General features: G+C 40.0%; 1 protein-coding gene across 1 annotated transcript in view; it reads left to right on the forward strand.

Moving 5' to 3' along the window:
- LOC124788605 (pancreatic triacylglycerol lipase-like) overlaps positions 1–17,969 on the forward strand; it is a 118,614-nt gene extending 100,645 nt beyond the window's left edge. Inside the window, exons 4-7 of the mRNA XM_047255875.1 lie at positions 11,891–12,010; positions 14,660–14,848; positions 15,391–15,547; positions 17,912–17,969. Coding sequence (XP_047111831.1) covers positions 11,891–12,010; positions 14,660–14,848; positions 15,391–15,547; positions 17,912–17,969 — 524 coding nt within the window. The remainder of the gene's footprint in view (positions 1–11,890; positions 12,011–14,659; positions 14,849–15,390; positions 15,548–17,911) is intronic.
- Positions 17,970–21,290: the final 3,321 nt, after the last annotated feature.

Here is a 21,290-nt window from a genome sequence, read left to right on the forward strand (position 1 = left end):
ATTGCTGTAACTGGTTTTCGTATCAATGATGCGAAACTGGGAAATTTGATCCGTAAGGAGCAATCGATCATGTAGCTTTTTTGTACGAATATCAAAGAAAGCTGGCCTACCGGTTGCACACATGAGGAAAACATCAACGAAACGAACAGAAGACGACTGCTCGGTAGAAAAAACGAATTGAGTGCTAGCAAACGTACCAAAGTAGGAGTGAAAGAAAGTAAACAGAGGAAACGCGCAGTAATGAAAGAAGGAGGAATCAAGTATGAGAGGTGAAAGAAGAACAAGACAGAAGATTCATAAGTGTTAAAAAACATCACACGTGTGTCACGGAAGAAGAAACGTAACAAGGCTTACGGTGCCAAAAACAACGGCAGAATGATGAAGAAAGACAGACTGCAAGCCTTGTGACGCTGTAGCGACAGCCAGAACACAAAGGTGTTTCATAAAAATTTACGAGTGTAAATGATTTTGTAATTTTTCAAAATATTATTTGTGAGTGGACGCTTAGGCACAATTTGTTTTTCTTGGATGCACTTGCAATCACCGATTTGATTCATATTGACAGGGTGTACAAATCACTTACATAAAGAGAAAGATGCAACTCTCAACCATTTTCAGAAAATCGAGTTTAAAACTTTTATATATATATATATATATATATATATATATATATATATATATATATATATATATATATATATATATACTAAAAGGTATCAGATAGATTATATAATGGTAAGACAGAGATTTAGGAACCAGGTTTTAAATTGTAAGACATTTCCAGGGGCAGATGTGGACTCTGACCACAATCTATTGGTTATGACCTGTAAATTAAAACTGAAGAAACTGCAAAAAGGTGGGAATTTAAGGAGATGGGACCTGGATAAACTAAAAGAACCAGAGGTTGTACAGAGATTCAGGGAGAGCATAAGGGAGCAATTGACAGGAATGGGGGAAATAAATACAGTAGAAGAAGAATGGGTAGCTTTGAGGGATGAAGTAGTGAAGGCAGCAGAGGATCAAGTAGGTAACAGAAGAAATACTGAATTTAATTGATGAAAGGAGAAAATATAAAAATGCAGTAAGTGAAACAGGCAAAAAGGAATACAAACGTCTCAAAAATGAGATCGACAGGAAGTGCAAAATGGCTAAGCAGGGATGGCTAGAGGACAAATGTAAGGATGTAGAGGCCTATCTCACTAGGGGTAAGATAGATACCGCCTACAGGAAAATTAAAGAGACCTTTGGAGATAAGAGAACGACTTGTATGAATATCAAGAGCTCAGATGGAAACCCAGTTCTAAGCAAAGAAGGGAAAGCAGAAAGGTGGAAGGAGTATATAGAGGGTCTATACAAGGGCGATGTACTTGAGGACAATATTATGGAAATGGAAGAGGATGTAGATGAAGATGAAATGGGAGGTATGATACTGCGTGAAGAGTTTGACAGAGCACTGAAAGACCTGAGTCGAAACAAGGCCCCCGGAGTAGACAATATTCCATTGGAACTACTGACGGCCGTGGGAGAGCCAGTCCTGACAAAACTCTACCATCTGGTGAGCAAGATGTATGAAACAGGCGAAATACCCTCAGACTTCAAGAAGAATATAATAATTCCAATCCCAAAGAAAGCAGGTGTTGACAGATGTGAAAATTACCGAACTATCAGCTTAATAAGTCACAGCTGCAAAATACTAACACGAATTCTTTACAGACGAATGGAAAAACTAGTAGAAGCCAACCTCGGGGAAGATCAGTTTGGATTCCGTAGAAACACTGGAACACGTGAGGCAATACTGACCTTACGACTTATCTTAGAAGAAAGATTAAGGAAAGGCAAACCTACGTTTCTAGCATTTGTAGACTTAGAGAAAGCTTTTGACAATGTTGACTGGAATACTCTCTTTCAAATTCTAAAGGTGGCAGGGGTAAAATACAGGGAGCGAAAGGCTATTTACAATTTGTACAGAAACCAGATGGCAGTTATAAGAGTCGAGGGACATGAAAGGGAAGCAGTGGTTGGGAAGGGAGTAAGACAGGGTTGTAGCCTCTCCCCGATGTTATTCAATCTGTATATTGAGCAAGCAGTAAAGGAAACAAAAGAAAAATTAGGAGTAGGTATTAAAATTCATGGAGAAGAAATAAAAACTTTGAGGTTCGCCGATGACATTGTAATTCTGTCAGAGACAGCAAAGGACTTGGAAGAGCAGTTGAATGGAATGGACAGTGTCTTGAAAGGAGGATATAAGATGAACATCAACAAAAGCAAAACGAGGATAATGGAATGTAGTCTAATTAAGTCGGGTGATGCTGAGGAAATTAGATTAGGAAATGAGGCACTTAAAGTAGTAAAGGAGTTTTGCTATTTGGGGAGCAAAATAACTGATGATGGTCGAAGTAGAGAGGATATAAAATGTAGGCTGGCTATGGCAAGGAAAGCGTTTCTGAAGAAGAGAAATTTGTTAACATCCAGTATTGATTTAAGTGTCAGGAAGTCATTTCTGAAAGTATTCGTATGGAGTGTAGCCATGTATGGAAGTGAAACATGGACGATGAATAGTTTGGACAAGAAGAGAATAGAAGCTTTCGAAATGTGGTGCTACAGAAGAATGCTGAAGATTAGATGGGTAGATCACATAACTAATGAGGAAGTATTGAATAGGATTGGGGAGAAGAGAAGTTTGTGGCACAACTTGACCAGAAGAAGGGATCGGTTGGTAGGACATGTTCTGAGGCATCAAGGGATCACAAATTTAGTATTGGAGGGCAGCGTGGAGGGTAAAAATCGTAGAGGGAGACCAAGAGATGAATACACTAAGCAGATTCAGAAGGATGTAGGTTGCAGTAGGTACTGGGAGATGAAAAAGCTTGCACAGGATAGAGTAGCATGGAGAGCTGCATCAAACCAGTCTCAGGACTGAAGACCACAACAACAACAACATATATCTGTGTGAGTGTGTGTGTGGGGGGGTCGCTCGCTGCCAGAGCCCACAGCCGACCGAGTCAGCTCAAATGGCTCTGAGTACTATGGGACGTAACATCTGAGGTCATTAGTCCCTTAGACCTAGAACTACTTAAACCTAACTAATCTAAGGACATCACACACATCCATGCGCGAGGCAGGATTCGAACCTGTGACCGTAGCAGCAGCGCGGTTCCGGACTGAAGCGCCTAGAACCGCTCGGCCACAGCGGCCAGGGACCGAGTAAGCGCTTGGCTTCATAGGAGGGAGGACTCTGGATCGAATTTTGCTCCCGCTACCTTTTTTCGTTCTCACGTAATTTTAATAACAAGTTTATTATGGTAGTGCAAATTATTAGTGTCTAAGAAATCCTTTATTGTTAACATAATCTACACTTTGAAAATTCGGACTTTTTTCTAATATTTTGGAAGTAGTTTACTGTTGTAACCGTATTCCTCAACCCACCATGTGCCCTTTTCCCAGGTATAGGTACAGGTACGGTACGACTCGCCGTATCCACCCATTTTCCCGTGAAATCTGCAGGTGGTTTTGACACACCAGAAACAGCTGCATGTGAACAAACAACTTTCGACAGGTGAAGGGAGAAAGGAACAGTGTTTACAAACACGAACAATACTTTATTCGTGCGTTAGCTCGTGAGATAGTTACACGTCAACGCTCCAAGATGTCTGATTTTTACGAGTAAATGTATTGATGTGCCTGGTACTTCAACAGCAAGAGAACGTGAACGTGATTGTGAAACATTATCGCTTTACAGTGAAGGTCCAAAAGCACGACTGTAACGGCACTTGTGTACGGTGAACAGCTCCTTCTCCAAAACGATCTCTCCTTGAGAAACAAGTCGTGTACCCATGGTGCAAAATGATTAGCCACCAAGACATCAATGGAGGCGATGTTTTGAAGAAACTGAAGAAGTCGCTTCATCTTCATCCTACATCCGAAGATTACGAGGCTGAAGAGAAGCAGTCGAAAATGGACAGCGATTACGCTCTGCAGTATTACTAGATTAGGGTCGTCAGTCTAGTGAAAGAGCAGCATGGACGGAGTTTGGCCACTCTTCTAAGAAGGGAAGCTTCACGCCCCAAAAGCGTGAAAGGTTTGAAAAGATGGGAAGAACATAAAAAACAATGTGGAACAAGGCGTTAACAACTTAAAACCATTGGTTCGTTGACGTATGATCATTTTATAGAAGCTCGAGAATGTAATGCGTAGGTGACGAGAAACCTGCAGCAATGCGCTCAAGCTGGCACTAGCTAATTTCCTGATTTAAATTTTCAAGCTTTTGACTCAAGGGTCGTCTCCTCAAACGAAGACATCTGATTCTGCAGGGAAAACTCACCAGATTTGTATCCCAGAGGGAAAGCGCTTCGCTGATGCAAGTCCCTGATGCAGCAGCAAATTTCCGAAATTACCAAAACACGACAGAAACTTTTCTATTAACTCTGATCGAACAGGTATTACATATAAAAGTACCTGATTCATTTACATCCACTGCGATACTATTCTTGTAGACAATACGACGCTAGTTTGTGGATGGTTGTTGTAGGGTGCCAATATCAATCACGTCATGACCGAATGCTCGCCGAACGCGAACATAGGTGGTTAATGTGCAGAGAAAGAATATGCACAAGGTGACACATTCGTACACCGCACAGTATTCGGTCACCTTATCTAGAAAGTTACTACCAATGGTCTTCGTTTGCTTACGAGAGGCTGGGCGGAGTGGCCGTGCGGTTCTAGGCGCTACAGTCTGGAACCGAGCCACCGCTACGGTCGCAGGTTCGAATCCTGCCTCGGGCATGGATGTGTGTGATGTCCTTAGGTTAGTTAGGTTTAATTAGTTCTAAGTTCTAGGCGACTGATGACCTCAGAAGTTAAGTCGTATAGTGCTCAGAGCCAAGCTTAGGAGAGACCACTGGCTCATTTGGACAGAGGGTGCAAAAAGTAGCTGATAGGTGTGCACACAAATATGTGAGAGAACAATAATTTATTTCGCTTCTCCATTCATGGGGAGGCCAAACGAACGAAATTTGTCAAGTTAGAGAGGGTCTACCAACGTATTAAATAAATTCCTTCAAAATGTACTCCGTTGGTGCAGCCCTGCGACGTTTATTTTTATAGGTAGGTGAAAAGCCTTATAACGTGACTATGAAATTACTGTTACATCATCGAGCACAATAGAGAGATAGTTTCAAGAGAAGACTGCATAAAAATTTAATCAATCATACGCCAATAATTGTCTGTAGCAATATTTTGTAATATGATCAGATATGCGTGCTACGCTGCGAAATTACGTGATGAGGCAGAACCGGAAACGATGAACCGTCTAGAAACAGAGTGAGGTTATATGAATGGCCGCATAATCTACGGAACATTTTTGCTTTGCATAGTCATCCTCTTGTCTGTCACTTAAAAATAAACTGTATATATAGCAAAATTGAAATTGCTAACGTTTAATTCAGATTTTATTCGAAAATTGTTTGTAACTTGAAACTGAGGGATGATTTTTATATCGGGTCTCCGGACGGAACGTAACGTCATCTAGACACAATATTTCAGCGGGCCACCTGGCTGCCATCTTCGGGTGAGTAAACCATCGAACTAACTCGCTGGAACTGGAATCAAACACGCCGCGGCTGCACCTTTATGCAGCACCTTTTGGTCCACCGCGCGTGCGCGAACATAAAAATTGCCCTCTAGCGCAAAGCCTAACAGCGCACCGGTGGTGAAAACTCGCTGAAGCGATATATCGATATCAAACACTACTGGCACTTTTTGATGACCGAAACAAAAACCGTTGTTTTTTAATATCTAACAAAACAGGGTTCCAACTATTACTTAAAGGATACCCCTTATCTCTCTTTATAATAGCAACGCAGGGGCAATCACTCGTGTCTCATAGTACAACATTTTATGTCCTTCATTACGACAATGCTCCGCAACCGCAGATTTTCTAAGTGAAATAATCGCGTGTGGCGATGGTGTTCCACGCATCGATCCTATACTGTACGAATCCAATATAGGCTTTACCTAAATAGCCTAGAACTCTGCAGGCACCGGGCTTGCTCGAACCCAGGTCATCTTTCACTAAGCCCAATAGCGCTCTAGTCTTAGCTGACGAACGGAATACACTTCTAATAGCATCTATTTAAAATTATTCCTATTATTGAAGATATGCTTCTCTCGAAAGGTAGGACCGCCACCAATTTGCTTGTATCTTCTTTTGGTTCAAGTGTAGGTCCAAACTATAGAGCAAGATAGATCTGATTGTCAGTATAACCATTCTGCTTAACACAGCTTTTAGGTGATCCAGTTCTTGTGTCAAACTATCTGCATCTGAGATGGCATAAGCTCTTTTTACCAATATACCCAGGATCTCATTGCGTTGGTACGATGGAAGACAATTTGATGCATGAACATATTGGTCCGTATGCGTGGGGTTCGATCAACAGTGCGTCGTAATGTCCCATCATCCCTCCTGCAGACCAAGAGGATGTTTTCCATAGTTCTCAGCTTCCACCGTGAACTTAATTTTGAGGATGCAGACAGTTGAAATGATCTCGGAAACGATCCAGAGCTTTCCCCCCACCCCCCACCCATGTGACCATACCATCAACGTATCGTCGACGTATCTCCTAAAACAAGCTAGTTTTAAGAACGCCGTCTTCAGTGTGCCGTGTCCTCAAAATCTTCCGTACACAAATTGGGGACTACGGGGGATAATGTACTCCCCATAGCCACACCGTCAGCTTGTTAAAAGTATTTCTCATTAAATAAAAACTTCATCGACGTCAACACATAGCGATATAGCGTAGTTGTTTCTTCGTCCAATTTTTCACCAATTAACTGCAAAGAATCTTCAAGAGGAACTCTGGTAAAAAGAGACACAACATCAAAACTAACGAACACGTCCGTGGTATTGGGACACAAAGACTTCAAACGCTGAATTAAAACCAGAGAATTGGAAATATGATGCTCGCATTTTCCGTCATGGAGACTGAGAGTGGATAGTAAATACTTGGCCAGGTTCTAAGTACTCGTAGGAGCGCCCAAATTACTAACAATAAACCGAAGAGGAATCCCTTGCTTGTGTACCGTAGCCAAACCATATAATCTCCGCGGGACTGCAGCACCAGGTCGATGGTTGTTAAGAAAATCGTCAGATAATGAACGCTTCTTCAAAAGTGAAAGTGTCTTGCGTTTTACACTTTCATTTGGGTTTTCGGTATGCCGAGGCTGCTAGTGAAATATTCATTTCAGTAAAAAGATCTATTTTACCCAAATAATCGTCTCACGAAAGAAGAACCATTACATTGCCCTTGTCCGCTGGTATAGCTACTGAACCCTGATCTTCTCTGATGGGCCGGATCGCGTCTCTTTCAAGCGAGATGTTGCTTCGCGGGGGTGTCACCCAACGCAACATATGCGAGACCTTTTGCCTAATTTCACCAGCTAGATCGTCGAGAAACCTGGACATCGCTTGTTCAACCACGTAAATGAATTCGGTACTGGGAACATTCGTGGGTGTAAGGACAAAATTTAATCACATTTCCAATACTGCCAGCGTAGCGTCGTCCAGTTGTTTGGTTGTGAGATTAATCATAACATGTCAATGGGTGTCATCATCCTTATTGCAGACTGAGAAGAAAGCCGTTGAAACTCACAACCAAACAACTGGACGTTGTGAATATCTTTATTTGATGGACCAGGAATATGTTCTCTATTACGATCGTGTTCTGTATTACGATCATGTTTCTCCTTTCCTATCATGACTCTTTCCTCTTTCTGTACTTTCTCGTTAAGAGGGCAACCCTGTATCATCTTTAACAGGTGACTCATCTACTAGTGGAATTTGTTTAGACTAGACAGGACTGAAAAGACATACACCAGTTGATCTGAACCCCGAAATTGCCTATTCCGTTGTAGCCACTTTCATAAAACATTTGATACAGAGCTCTGCCAGGCTGAATGCAGAGATCTCTCGGCCCATGTAGTTCTTCATATATATAAATCACACAGTATAGCAAATGCTTGAAGTTTATGGGATGTATGTGGCGGAATGGTTACTAATACAGTACCCATATTTTAGCAGTAGTTATAAATGTTAAGCGATATGTGATTCATATGGTTACCAAGAATTAGCAAAATGAATCACCTTTTGAAGGTTTCACTTGTTTAGGAAAATGATGAACCCATTCAAAAAGATGTTGTTCATAAGTTCAGGCGTTTTAGAACAATATTTGATAGCTCCCAATGATCCACCCCTAGTTAAAAGAAAGGGACATTCTTTGATGGAATAGGCAAACATTAGAGGAACATATATTCCTGTAGCACTGAAAAAACAAATGATAGTGACGGTTTCACCCCTTTCCCGTGATATTGTTACATCCAATTGTTTGATTCCTGTTGGGGCTAACATTCTACCAGGATTATATACCGTCGTTATACCCCTGTCAACAACACTGAAAATTCCGTTTTATGAGAAGTTACATTATTCCATAATTTGTTGCAGGCTTTAGAAGTATACTTTTACATCTTTTTCGCTGAAAGCTATTATTCTATTAAATTAGTCCCTTCTGGTTTTTGCCTTGATTTCTGGATGTCGTTTTCTAAATAAAGAGGACCATTTTTTTTCAACTAATGAAGTTGATGGAGTACATTATTAGCCTCAGCAAACTCATAAGCCAATCTACACAGCTCTGTGGGGGGACATCCCATAGAATAATTTAGCTAACTTTACTGTATGTTTAGCCAATTCAAGTTGTTGAGTAAATACAAATCTTCCCCTTTTAACCAATCTAGGAGAACCGAAAACGGCAGTCTTTATCCCAGTTCTGGGGGTCGCCTCATGTATTGCAAGCGTCCTTGAATCTTCTCGAATTTTTCTCCCTCCTTTAATGACTTGTAAAGCATTTATTAAAGTTTCTTGTGCCCACTTGCATTTTTTGGTAGTTCTTCCATAGTTATGCAGCGTCTAGAATAAAAAGTATGCTTTAATCAATTACTTATCGAGTAAAGAAGATAATGAAGATTTGTCGCCAGTTCTGAGGGGTAATCGCACACAGTCAACAAAAATGCGTATGATTACCCCAAACTATACTGCAATAAATTATCTATCCACAGAAGCAAACAGTAAATGAAACGAAAGAAAAATTCGGATTAGATATTAAAATCCATGGAGAAGAAATAAAAACTTTGAGGCTCGCCGATGACATTGGAATTCTGTCAGAGACTGCAAAGGACCTGGAACAGCAGTTGAACGGAATGGATAGTGTCTTGAAAGGAGGATATAAGATGAACACCAACAAAAGCAAAACGAGAATAATAGAATGTAGTCGAATTAAGTCGGGTGATGCTGAGGGAATTAGATTAGGAAATGAGACACTTAAAGTAGTAAATGAGTTTTGCTATTTGGGGAGCAAAATAACTGATGATGGTTGAAGTAGAGAGGATATAAAATGTAGACTGGCAATGGCAAGGAAAGCGTTTCTGAAGAAGAGAAATTTGTTAACATCGAGTATAGATTTAAATGTCAGGAAGTCGCTTCTGAAAGTATTTGTATGGAGTGTAACCATGTATGGAAGTGAAACGTGGACGATAAATAGTTTGGACAAGAAGAGAATAGAAGCTTTCGAAATGTGGTGCTACAGAAGAATGCTGAAAATTAGGTGGGTAGATCACATAACTAATGAGGAGGTATTGAATAGAATTGGGGAGAAGAGGAGCTTGTGGCACAACTTGACTAGAAGAAGGGATCGGTTGGTAGGACATGTTCTGAGACATCGAGGGATCACCAGTTTAGTATTGGAGGGCAGCGTGGAGAGTAAAAATCGTAGAGGGAGACCAAGAGATGATTACACTAAGCAGATTCAGAAGGATGTAGATTGCAGTAGGTACTGGGGGATGAAGTGGCTTGCACAATACAGAGTAGCATTGAGAGCTGCATCAAACCGGTCTCTGGACTGAAGACCACAACAACAACAACAACAAGAACACCCACAGAAGAAAGCCATGTAATCTAACTTCTCTGAAACTACAAAAAAATCACTGGTACACATGTGCCAGGTTAACAAGATAGATAAACTATGTAAACCATAATTACCTTGCACTGAATGCCCTCTGAAAATAAGAATAAAAGTAGCACAAAATACGAACACTTTTTTGCAAGCTTGTGAAGCAACCTATGATGGGGAACGGTAATTCAGCGATAAGTGGTGTTGGTAGTACTAGACCGCAGCACATCCTGGAGCAGCTACAACGTCGCTCTGACAAACAAACTGCAATTCGTGCGATTACCCGACGTGTGCCCTCCATCTTCCCTCACAGTTACAAAAATGATAATCATGTGCTAACTGCCAAAACTGATAAGAATATTGAAATGATAACAAGAAAGCATAAGGGTATATAACTAATTTTATGTTCAGGGTATGGAGAATGACTGATATCGAAGCTGGAGTATCAAATGAGTAATGTTATAGTTAGAAGACTGAACGAAGTTAAGAAGCGAAAGTATATATTTGTATGACGAAGAATTTGCTTCATGCAATAAATAATAACTGGTTTCACAAGCTCCGACATTGTCGCGAGAAAACAAGGACCCGTATATGTAATAAGTTTCCTTTAATTTACGTCTATGGTCACGTGTGACTTAAATAATAACTGGTTTAACTGTGTGTCTGAGGAGTTCATTAATACAGGGTGTCTCTATCAAGCGTCGTCAGGCGCAATTTCTCTGGTACTTTCGCAGATGTTTGCAATTTGATTTTTGCATTGCGTAGATGGAGTCAGCCCAAACAAATACTGTTCAACACGTTTTTCATACGACGCCCCTTGCTTACTGTAACCGTCGGTTTATTTCCAGTTACAAACAAAATGATTTTTAAAGCCGAATTTTACGTGCCCATTCGACAAAGTGGTCTCAGATTAGTCTAGTTCGACATTTGTTTTGTCGTTAGATGTTAACAGGGATAGTAAAACACGAAGAATAAACAGCAATCCATCACCGATTGAGTAACACAGAATGCTTGGCGATAGCAGTCAGCGTGGGCCAGGGCAGTGCTGTCGCTGTTGGAGACAGGTTATTCTTTGAGTTTTACTGTCCCTGTTAACACCTATCGACAAAACAGATGTCGCACTAGACTACTCTGGGAACGTCCTGTCGAATGGGCACGTTAAATTACGCATTAAAAAATGGTTCAAATGGCTCTGAGCACTACGGGACTTAACATCTGAGGTCATTAGTCCCCTAGACTTAGAACTACTTAAACCTACCTAACCTAAGGACATCACACACATCCATGCCCGAGGCGGGATTCGAGCGCAGCAGCAGCGTAGCTCCAGACTGAAGTGCCTAGAACCGCTCGTCCACAGCTGTTTATAGGTGGAGGCAAACCGATGCTTTTCGTCGACGCTGGGATTCGCATGAAGGAATTGATGAGCCTTATTTGTATGGGCTGACTCCACCTACACAATGCAAAAACGAAATTGTAAATGTCTCCTGAAACACCAGAGAAAAAGCGCCTAACGACACTTAGGATAACACCTCAAATAAATGACCAACATATTGAGTGACACAATAATTTACTGTTCGGTATCTACTTCCCAACATAATTACCTTACATCTGGACCACTTATACCTAACTTCTGTTATCTTTCTGAGGTTCAAATGATAGCGTAAGTTCCCTCTCACAAGCATATTAACTTTTTGCTGCTTACCTTTCCTACAATTCAGTGACCTTACTTCTGTGACTCCAGGAATAATAGTAGCTTTATTTTTCAGGGTGGCTACAAGCTGGAGATTACAATGAGATTGTCGTAGACTGATCAGTCCACGCAGGAAATTGGAATTATGCTCAAGCTAAAGCTGCTGTACCGGTAGTTGGAGAAGTGGTGGCTGCTTTCATCAACTGACTTGCTTCTCTCGGTGCCAGCACCAATAACATGCAGCTTGTAGGACACAGCCTAGGCGCCCATGTCTGTGGTGTTGCAGGCAATCGTGTTACTGCAGGAAGACTGAATAGAATTACAGGTAGGAAGTGATCTTAAGTCATATTGTTAAATGCTTAATAATACCAGATGTAGCTGTACAGTCACAGATTCTGTAACCTCCCGTCTAATTTGATGAATAAATTTCCTGAATGTTTCATAATTCCATTTGTTATTTACAAAAGCTAATGGCACTAGAGATTCAATTCTTACGTTGCAGTTAATAATGGAAGAAAGACTAAAGAAAAATCAAGACACGTTCATAGGATTTGTCGACCTGGAGAAAGAGTTCGACAATGTAAAATGGTGCAAGATGTTCGAAATTCTGAGAAAAGTAGGGGTAAGCTATAGGGAGAGACGGGTCATATACAATATGTACACAATATGTACAACAGTCAAGAGGGAATAATAAGAGTGGACGACCAAGAACGAATTGCTCGTATTAAAAAGGGTGAAGACAAGGATGTACCTTTTTGCCCCTTCTGTTCAATATGTACATCGAGGAAGCAATGATGGAAATAAAAGAAAGGTTCTGGAGTGAAATTAAAAATCACAGTGAAAGGCTATCAATGATACGATACGCTGATGACGTTGCTATCCTGAGTGAAAGTGAAGAAGAATTACATGATCTGCTGAACGGAATGAACAGTCTAATGCGTACAGAGTATGGACTGAGAGTAAATCGAATAAGGACGAAGGCAATTTGTGGAAGAAATTTCTGAGAATATACGTCTGGAATACAGCGTTGTATGGTAGTGAAACATGGACTTTGGAAAACCGGAACAGAAGAGGAGCGAAGCATTTGAGATGTGGTGCTTCAGACGAATGTTGAAAATTAGGCGGACTGATAAGGTAAGGAATGAGGAGGTTCTGCACAGAATCGTGGAGGAAAGGAATATGTGGAAAACACTAATAAGGAGAAGGGACAGGGTGATAGGACACCTGTTAAGATTTCCATGGTACTAGAGGGAGCTGTAGAGGAAGACAGAGACTGGAATACAGCCAGCAAATAATTGAGAATGTAGGTTGCTAGTGCTACTCTAAGATGAAGAGGTTAGCACAGGTGAGCAATTCGTGGTGGGGCGCATCAAACCTGTCAGAAGACCCGTGACCAAAAACAAAAAATTGTATACTACTATATTCATTTCACTTTTAATTGATCATAATATTTTATCTGGTTAACACAGCTTGCATTTGTTATGTTTTTACTTCTGGCTCAACTGTTTTATATTGATAGTAATATCTTGTTATCTGTTCACAGCAAACAGCAATAATAGCACCTACACTAGGCCTTTCAAGAAATATTGATGCTAACTTTCTTGTTTCCTATGACTTTTACTGTCTTCTCACAAACTTGGATCCATAATTTTAAATCATCAAATTTTTAGAGTATTATTTTGTTATTATTATTTCACTCTTTTGCACTTTTTATGTGGACTCTAACATTCTGACAATTTAACATCAGTCTTAATAAATGCACAATGACCTGCAGAAATTCTGAAGCATCATACCACATCAATGGTAGTTACTTTAGTCACATATAATCATTAACCGTCCATAGAATATGAGGCGCAGACTTAACTTGAAATGAGAGTACTGTAACTTAATTCAGAGAATTAACCAAATGATACATTTTTATCTTTTTTACAAAACTATTTTTGTTGTATAACCTACTTTTCAGGCTGTGAGCCCATTTTCTAATACATGAATTAGTTGCTTGCTAGAAAATGGGCTTACAACCCAAAATATTGGCCATATAAAAATAATACAGGTTTTTGATAGAAGACAAAAAACGTGTTTCGTTTGGTACAGTACAATATACAGTACAATACACAGTGTTTCACCAAGAACCCAAAGGTGAATCAACTGAAGTGATTAACTCAGAGAAAATAAAGCTTCACTAAACAAAGACTTGTCTTCAAGTCACCCATGATAGGTGGAAAAATATTGATTCTATGGGAACATAAATAAATATTTGATATTGAAACATGATTCATGGATGAGCTATTCCACTAATGTGAAAGTAAATCAAGACTTTCTGTTGGTTTTAATGAAACACTTATGAAAACATTCCTTTAATGCCTTTAATAATGATCCTATGGTGTTTTTTTGCTGTGTAACCAGTATGAATTTAATTGCAGAACTGTAAAGACATCAGAAAAGAAAGCAACTAACAATATACCGATTCAAATACCTTGTTCTCTCTTGATATTACAACTCATAAGAATAAGCGAGCATGTTAACATGGGAAGGCATGCTGGCCTCAGTTCGAATCTGCCTCATAGATTAATGATGGCGTCTGGTGTGCCAGACTGCCTGGCTGTGGTTTTTAGGTGGGTTTTCGTATCCATTGAGTTGAGATCCAGGCGGTTCTCAAGTCACACTTTTGATAATTGTGCACAAACAATTTGGAAATAATGTCACATTTGACCATGCAATTACAAGACACACAAACAGAAGGGATATATGAATTGCTCCTCAGGACTGTAGCTGGAAGTAGCTGTAAAATGGCTTTGGGAGTGGTAACCCCACAGTAATAATAGCTCTCACACAGGTATGGTTGGTTCTCTACGAACTTATTGGGGAGGGGGGGGGGGGGGGAGGAACACCATACAAGGCCTGACACGGCACTGGCTGGATAAGAGGGACTATCAGAATCATATTAATCAAAAACCTGATTTTGTCTGCACAGGCATGGACCCAGCGGCACCACTCTTTGGTATAGAGTCTACTGCAGACCGTCTTGATGCAAGTGATGCTAGCTTTGTACAGGTGATACACACCAGTATTGTATTTCCTGGCTGGAAAGATGCTATGGGATCAATTGACTTCTATCCAAATGGTGGATCATCCAAGCCTGGTTGTGGTATTGATGCTGGAGGTTAGTTATTTATGAAATTGTGTACATTAACTTTTTTCTTGCAAAAGTAGAGGGAGTTTATGTATTGACATGCAACCAATTTCAAACCAACTGAATTAATTGTGGCATGTACAATAATAATTAATGAATAACTTCTCCTGCATAAAGTTAGTATTTTATTGTGACATACTGAAGATGTACAGCTTTTACAGTTCAATTAACCAAAATATTCACTTATCTATAAAAATCGATTGTGAAGGAAGGAACACTTTTCAGACTTAGATATGGTGGACAAATCAGATCTTTATATGTTTAAAAGTAAAGAGAGTGTTCACTATGTTACAACGCAATTTTAGCATATTTTTACTTTTCAAATTTTATGGTTTCTATACAGAAAATATGATATTTCTAGATAACTGCTGTAATTTCCTTAAAATTTTAATTTTCAGCTGTTGCTCGTGCGACATACAGTTCTAAATGAAAATCACATTCTAGATTGATTCACATTTCTGTTAATGTTTACAGTAATGATTACGTGTGCTTTTTGTTCCACAAATTCACAGGTGTCTGTAGCCATGGTCGCTCAACAGAGTTCTTTGCTGAATCTATAACAACAGCAACCGGTTTTAACGCACACCAGTGTGGCAGCTGGAATGACTACAGTAGTGGAAGTTGCGATGGCAATCCAACTGCTCTCATGGGAGAGACTGTATCAACCAGGTAAAACATATTCAGTAATATTTAATGTTGTTTATTAACTTAAATAGTTTAGGAACACCTGAATAATGTATATAAATATCTAATTAATACTTCCATATAAATATAATTCTCCTTCTATTCATCCATTCAAATATGTATACGTACAACATTATGCTCCCAAGGTATTCAAAACATGATTGCACATCTTGATTACTTATGATATTGGAAGCTTATGAAAGGAATTCAGTAAAAATCTATTGTTCAGTAATAAAACATACACACATTACATTAATATAAATGAGCATGTATATACTTTTTTGCACTATCATTGTAAAAATTTACTGACTACTACACTATCTTGATATAATATGATCTGTATGCACATCACAAGCAAAAATTCAGTGACACATAGGGCAAATGTGTCACTTTGTGGTTAGGTACTCTTCTCTACAAACAAGTGTGATGATTAATAAGAAATTAGTCGTGGGATGACTCTGTTCTACCCATGAAGCTTGACAACTTTTAGATTGTTATCTTTTTGATGTAATAAACTGATTTTATATACAACACTGCTGTTCTTACTATAGAGTAGGCGATGCCATCCAACATGTGTGCACAAATCATAAAGGATGAACACTGGAAAACCCTCTAATACTCTGCAGAAAGTATGATTACTGCACCAACATGGGTAGTGCTGATGTTAATGTGTTTAAGACTGCCGATTGTGCTTACAATACGAACTGTACCAATTATGGAATTCATGTATGGACAAGCATTTGGAAATTATAAGAGAGCTAACCAGTTGTATTGGGTCAATTGTCCAAGTAAGAGACATCAGAAGCACATAAATGTATCCATACGTTTTTCAATATTTAAAAGAATCTGGGAAGTGATAAAACAAGACAAATGTCTGAAGAGGACAATTTACTGCTTCGACTTCTAAGTTGCTATCATGAATGAGAACCTTCATTCAGCATTCGATCATTCGCGTATGAATTGCTGTCTTACACAGTACTGTGTGGTAAAGAAACAACAGCAACACTTCTACCACTCACAGAAAATCCAACCTCTGTCTTGCTGACTTTAGAGTTTGTGTCTTGGAAAGTAAAATGGAAATAATAGATACACCCCTAGCATTCACATAATGTAAAAGTTATAGAACCTACTGACTCCCATCTCGTGTCGATCCAATAAAAGCTTTGTGGTCAATCCTGAATTTTCTTGGAACAGTTCTGTTTCGTCAGGGCTAGAATGCTCAGTAATTACGAATATCACATAAAGGCCATTGTGAAGCCCTTGCTATAGTTACAGTTGTGAATACACATGACCATTGATGGAGCTCCAGCAAATTTGCATTTCTTGCTCGAGAAAATCTAGTTGAAATATTTCATTGAAGGTGGACAGGAAGGGGAATTTTATTCCTTTTCTTGTGAGTTTGTTCTCGTGATAATTCGATTTCTTCATATGGAGTCATGTAAAAAGTCTCATTATGTGACACCTGTAGAGACTGAAGAGACTAGATGATGGATAGATGTCTCTCTTCCTGTAACAGAGACTGCTACAATGATGTCAGGCGTCATACCTGAGTAGAACTTGAGGGATTCCACATTGGACAATTGTTATGAAAGTGTAACTTATAGGAGGTGTTCAGATGAAAATTATTACAAAAATGCGTGAACCCAGGTTTTTATCTTCAGGAGATAAACAGTAAGGCTGACATTTACTCATTTTCACTTATTCTGGATCAAATTCCTACATCTAAAATTGTTCCACTGTCCCCATAATCTGTGAAAGTTTGTGTTATCGCCACTGAAACATCTTCGCAATGAGCTGAACTTGAAACATGCAGCAAAACCAAAAAAGAAAAAGATTGCAACCTTGGAGGAATTACTGTCACTTGTCCATCTTTAAACAGCTATAGATAAGCATAACATCAAACAAGCCCAAGATTGTATTGTAAGTAAACCATACTTGGCGAGATATAATTGCTAAACATTGCAAGAAGAGACACCTCCTTTGTTCAAGGAGAGAAAAGTGTTGAAAGAGACTTGTAAGCATCAAAGATGCAGGAAAAAACCTTCCAAGATACTGAGTCGAGGTTATCTTACTGGAAAGTATATATGGTAATGCTACTTTGGTTTGGGGTTCTATTTGACTACTCCCTCAATCTTATGCATTACGAATATCATTAATTTCAGTGTTTTATCTCTTCTGCTGCTCAAAGAAGACCCTTACTCTGACAGAAATTTTACAACTTTGTTTGTGCTTCTACCTGCAGTTAGTTGGCGATGATATGTTTTCTGTACATATTATAAACATTTTCAGATTATAAATGTGTAATTACCATACTTCTGTAATACTGAATACTGATTTTCTTTCTTTCAGTGCTTCTGGAACATACTATTTGGCAACTGCAAGTTCTTCACCATATGCTCTTGGATAAAAGTGGTGCACACTGTCTCTTTCCAAACTTCTTTATCAGTCTGGAACAATAATTTTGATGTTGATCTAATGTTTAACTATCATTAAATGAACAAATTTTTTTGTGTTACTTTATAAAGACTCTTTTATTTTCCTAGAAAACAACAGCATTGAATATACAATTTTACTTAAATACAACGTCCAAGAAAAAACATTGTATATGTTTTATCATCATTGATATTGTGACACATTCTTCCTTAACAATTCTGCTGGTAGTGTTTGACAGTAAAGTAACTCTGTGTTTTATTGTGTTGGTTTGGCATATTAGAAAACGAACAAGAGAAGTAGAAGTCTGTAGATACTTCAGTAATTAAAAGAAATAAATGAGACTACTCTATGACAATCAGACTTGTCAAATCAGGCAAAAATCTTAAACAACAAGTTCCTGGCTTTGCCCTTCTCATTAGCTTTTGTTTCAATAGCCTGAAAAAAGTTGAGAACACCATACTGAGAACTCAATACAATCAAATAAAACCTGATGGTGGCACAATTACAAGTTAAAGATAGAAAGCAAAGAATTGAGAAGAGCAAATAGGGTTTCTTTCATTTAGTAGCAGGCAAAGCTACACGTCAGAGGGCTTCTAGTAGGGAATACTAGATGAACAATAATTTTAAGGTAACTGGAGATGTAAATTAGTCACCTACGGACTCAGTTCTCCACTTAAAAATTTTAACAAAGGAAATGTATACAAACATTGAGTGTTCACGCAATATTTTGGTATAAACCCTCTATTATTGCCTGAAGCACATGGACGACACATTGTAGGTGATACAGACAAGCAAGTTACCCCTAAAATCAAAGTTTCTTTGATTTCAAATGAGGGCAACACACGTGAGAACAAACTTTCGGATCGCCGATCGAATTTTTGCACTTGCGGATGTGCGCCGTTACTAAACAGGATCTAGAAGCGACGTACAAGAATGGTGGCCGTTATGCACCTGCTCACAGAGAGTAGGAGCCGAAGTGAGACGAACGCATCCAGCAATGTGGCCACCAGATGTCAATAAGAACCATTTGTCAGGATTATGGATGGACAGCCGTGCGCTGTTTTGACACTCAGGGTTCCAACCACAGCTGGCAGACGGCATGGTGGTATTTGTTTCATTCGTGTTTTGGAGCAGATGCTCGCAAGCGCGTTACAACATGCTCGCACCTAAAAGCTGATCGTGACCTCCAGTAGGCACCACAGTTCACGATATGATGCAAGAACAATTACATCTTAAGTGTGTGATTCAAACTAGTTCGCCTCAGTTTACCAAGGACAGTGGCTGATTATACATTCCTGACAGGAATACAGGTCAGTATTTTCTCTTCAACTCGATCTCTGAAGTAAGCACACCCTGGAAATCAGTTGCTCTGTGTCATACCTCCACATTTTCTGGTGGTGAACAACACACCTGTTACTCTGTATGGTACTACCAATTGCTCAGTCTATTTAGGTCTGAGCACCGCCTTTACATGGCCATTCACTATGCCAGATGTCAACGAACCACTTTTGGGCTCCGTTTTGCTACATCACATGCATCTGTGCCCAATGTAACAGATGAGTACTTCGACACAGCAACACCAGTAATTTTTTTATCTGGCATTATCGGCAGACCACTTGTTCACACACCTCCGCCTTTGACAGATTCCTCCTATACCTCCTGAACAAAAGAGCTCCAGAACTCGTAATATTCGCTAAAAAAACAGTTGACTGTGGTAAAGCAGATGTATCTAGATATCAAGATTGAAAATTCAAATTTAGCGAATGAAACGTTGGTTTTACATAAAACTTTGTGAGACAAAAGCAGCGAGCTAGCTAAGGTCAAACATCAAATGTCACAGTAAGAAATTTTTACGTTTTGTTTCATGTCATGGTTTTAAGAGGGCTGTAGACCACATTTACGTTTTCTAAAAGTAAGGAAATATGCCAAAGGTGCCGACTCAAACGAATTAAGAGGACCCAGGGATCGGGTCTTTCCGAAGAGGGGAATAATGTTTCTACACCAAAGTTTAAGATAGGAAAGTTAGATTCAGTGCAACATTGCTGAGCGCACAAGTTACAGCCAGGCGCGAGCCTGTTGACAGTAAGTTACGCTGACCAGTGGTTGCAAAGTAGAATGGATTCAAATTCAAATGGCTCTGAGGACTATGGGACTTAACTTCTGAGGTCATCAGTCCCCTAGAACTTAGAACTACTTAAACTTAACTAACCTAAGGACATCACACACATCCATGTCCGAGTCAGGATTCGAACCTGCGACCATAGCGGTCTCACGGTTCCAGACTATAGTGCGTAGAACAGCTCAGTCAGCCAGGCCGGCGAAGTAGAATGTAGGCCGCGGGGCCGTCGAAAGAGTAAACGCAGCAGTTTGCATGTCACAAGTCGCAGGCAGAAGGGGCCCACTGACGTAACCTAGTTGTTGGGAGTACATGACTCTGAGCGGCGCATTAGCAAAACAGTGGCGCACAGCAAGTATAAATAGGTGCCATTTTCTAACAAGATTCATTGAAGTGTGACAGCTCTCCTGGACGGCGGGGCGTGTCACACAAACGCCTACACACAACAGCAGATGGGGCGCCAGCGTCCCAGTCTACGGCGAGTCATTGGTTCGACCCCCTGAGGCCCACACGGGGTCCGTAGCCAGCCAGCCAGCGGCGGGCTACTCCATCGCTCGCTACCTCCAGCTATGCCAGCGAGGAAGGACGCAGCGGGCCGCTCAGTGGCTCCCAGTGGAGCAGCGCTGAGTCAATGGGGGAAGCAGACCGCTGAGCCGGCTGTTGGCGCAGCCCTGACGATGCGGTCCTACAAGGCCGGCACATAGCAGCATACTGCACTGGGTCGCCGGGAGTTGGCCTCAGCACTGCGGGACCCTGTGACGTGGACTGAGGTGAACAGAGCACTGTAGTGGAAACAAATAAATCATCTGGAAAGTTCTCTCCGAGTTTTAATATGGCACCTCCTGGCACCCATATACTACATTTGGTGTCTTCACGGTACATTTGGTCATCCTGATACATTCGGTGTTAGAAGTCACCATTACAGTGTAAGTATTGATACTGAAATACGTGCATGGATAATATGAATCACTAGTAGGATTTATTGCATCTATTTGTGGCATGTTCGACTATTATGAAAATAAATCCATGGAGATTGTGACTGATATAGACCATGAATGCACCTATAAAAGATCACAAGAACGCAAACTTCATGATGGCGAAGAAGCGGACTCTGAAGAAGTATTTCTGACTGGAAGAAGTATTTCTGACTCGACAACTTGTACGCCGAATTGGTGAGGA

The sequence above is a fragment of the Schistocerca piceifrons genome, chromosome 3, assembly GCF_021461385.2.
Source record: "Schistocerca piceifrons isolate TAMUIC-IGC-003096 chromosome 3, iqSchPice1.1, whole genome shotgun sequence".
NCBI classification, from domain to species: domain Eukaryota; kingdom Metazoa; phylum Arthropoda; class Insecta; order Orthoptera; family Acrididae; genus Schistocerca; species Schistocerca piceifrons.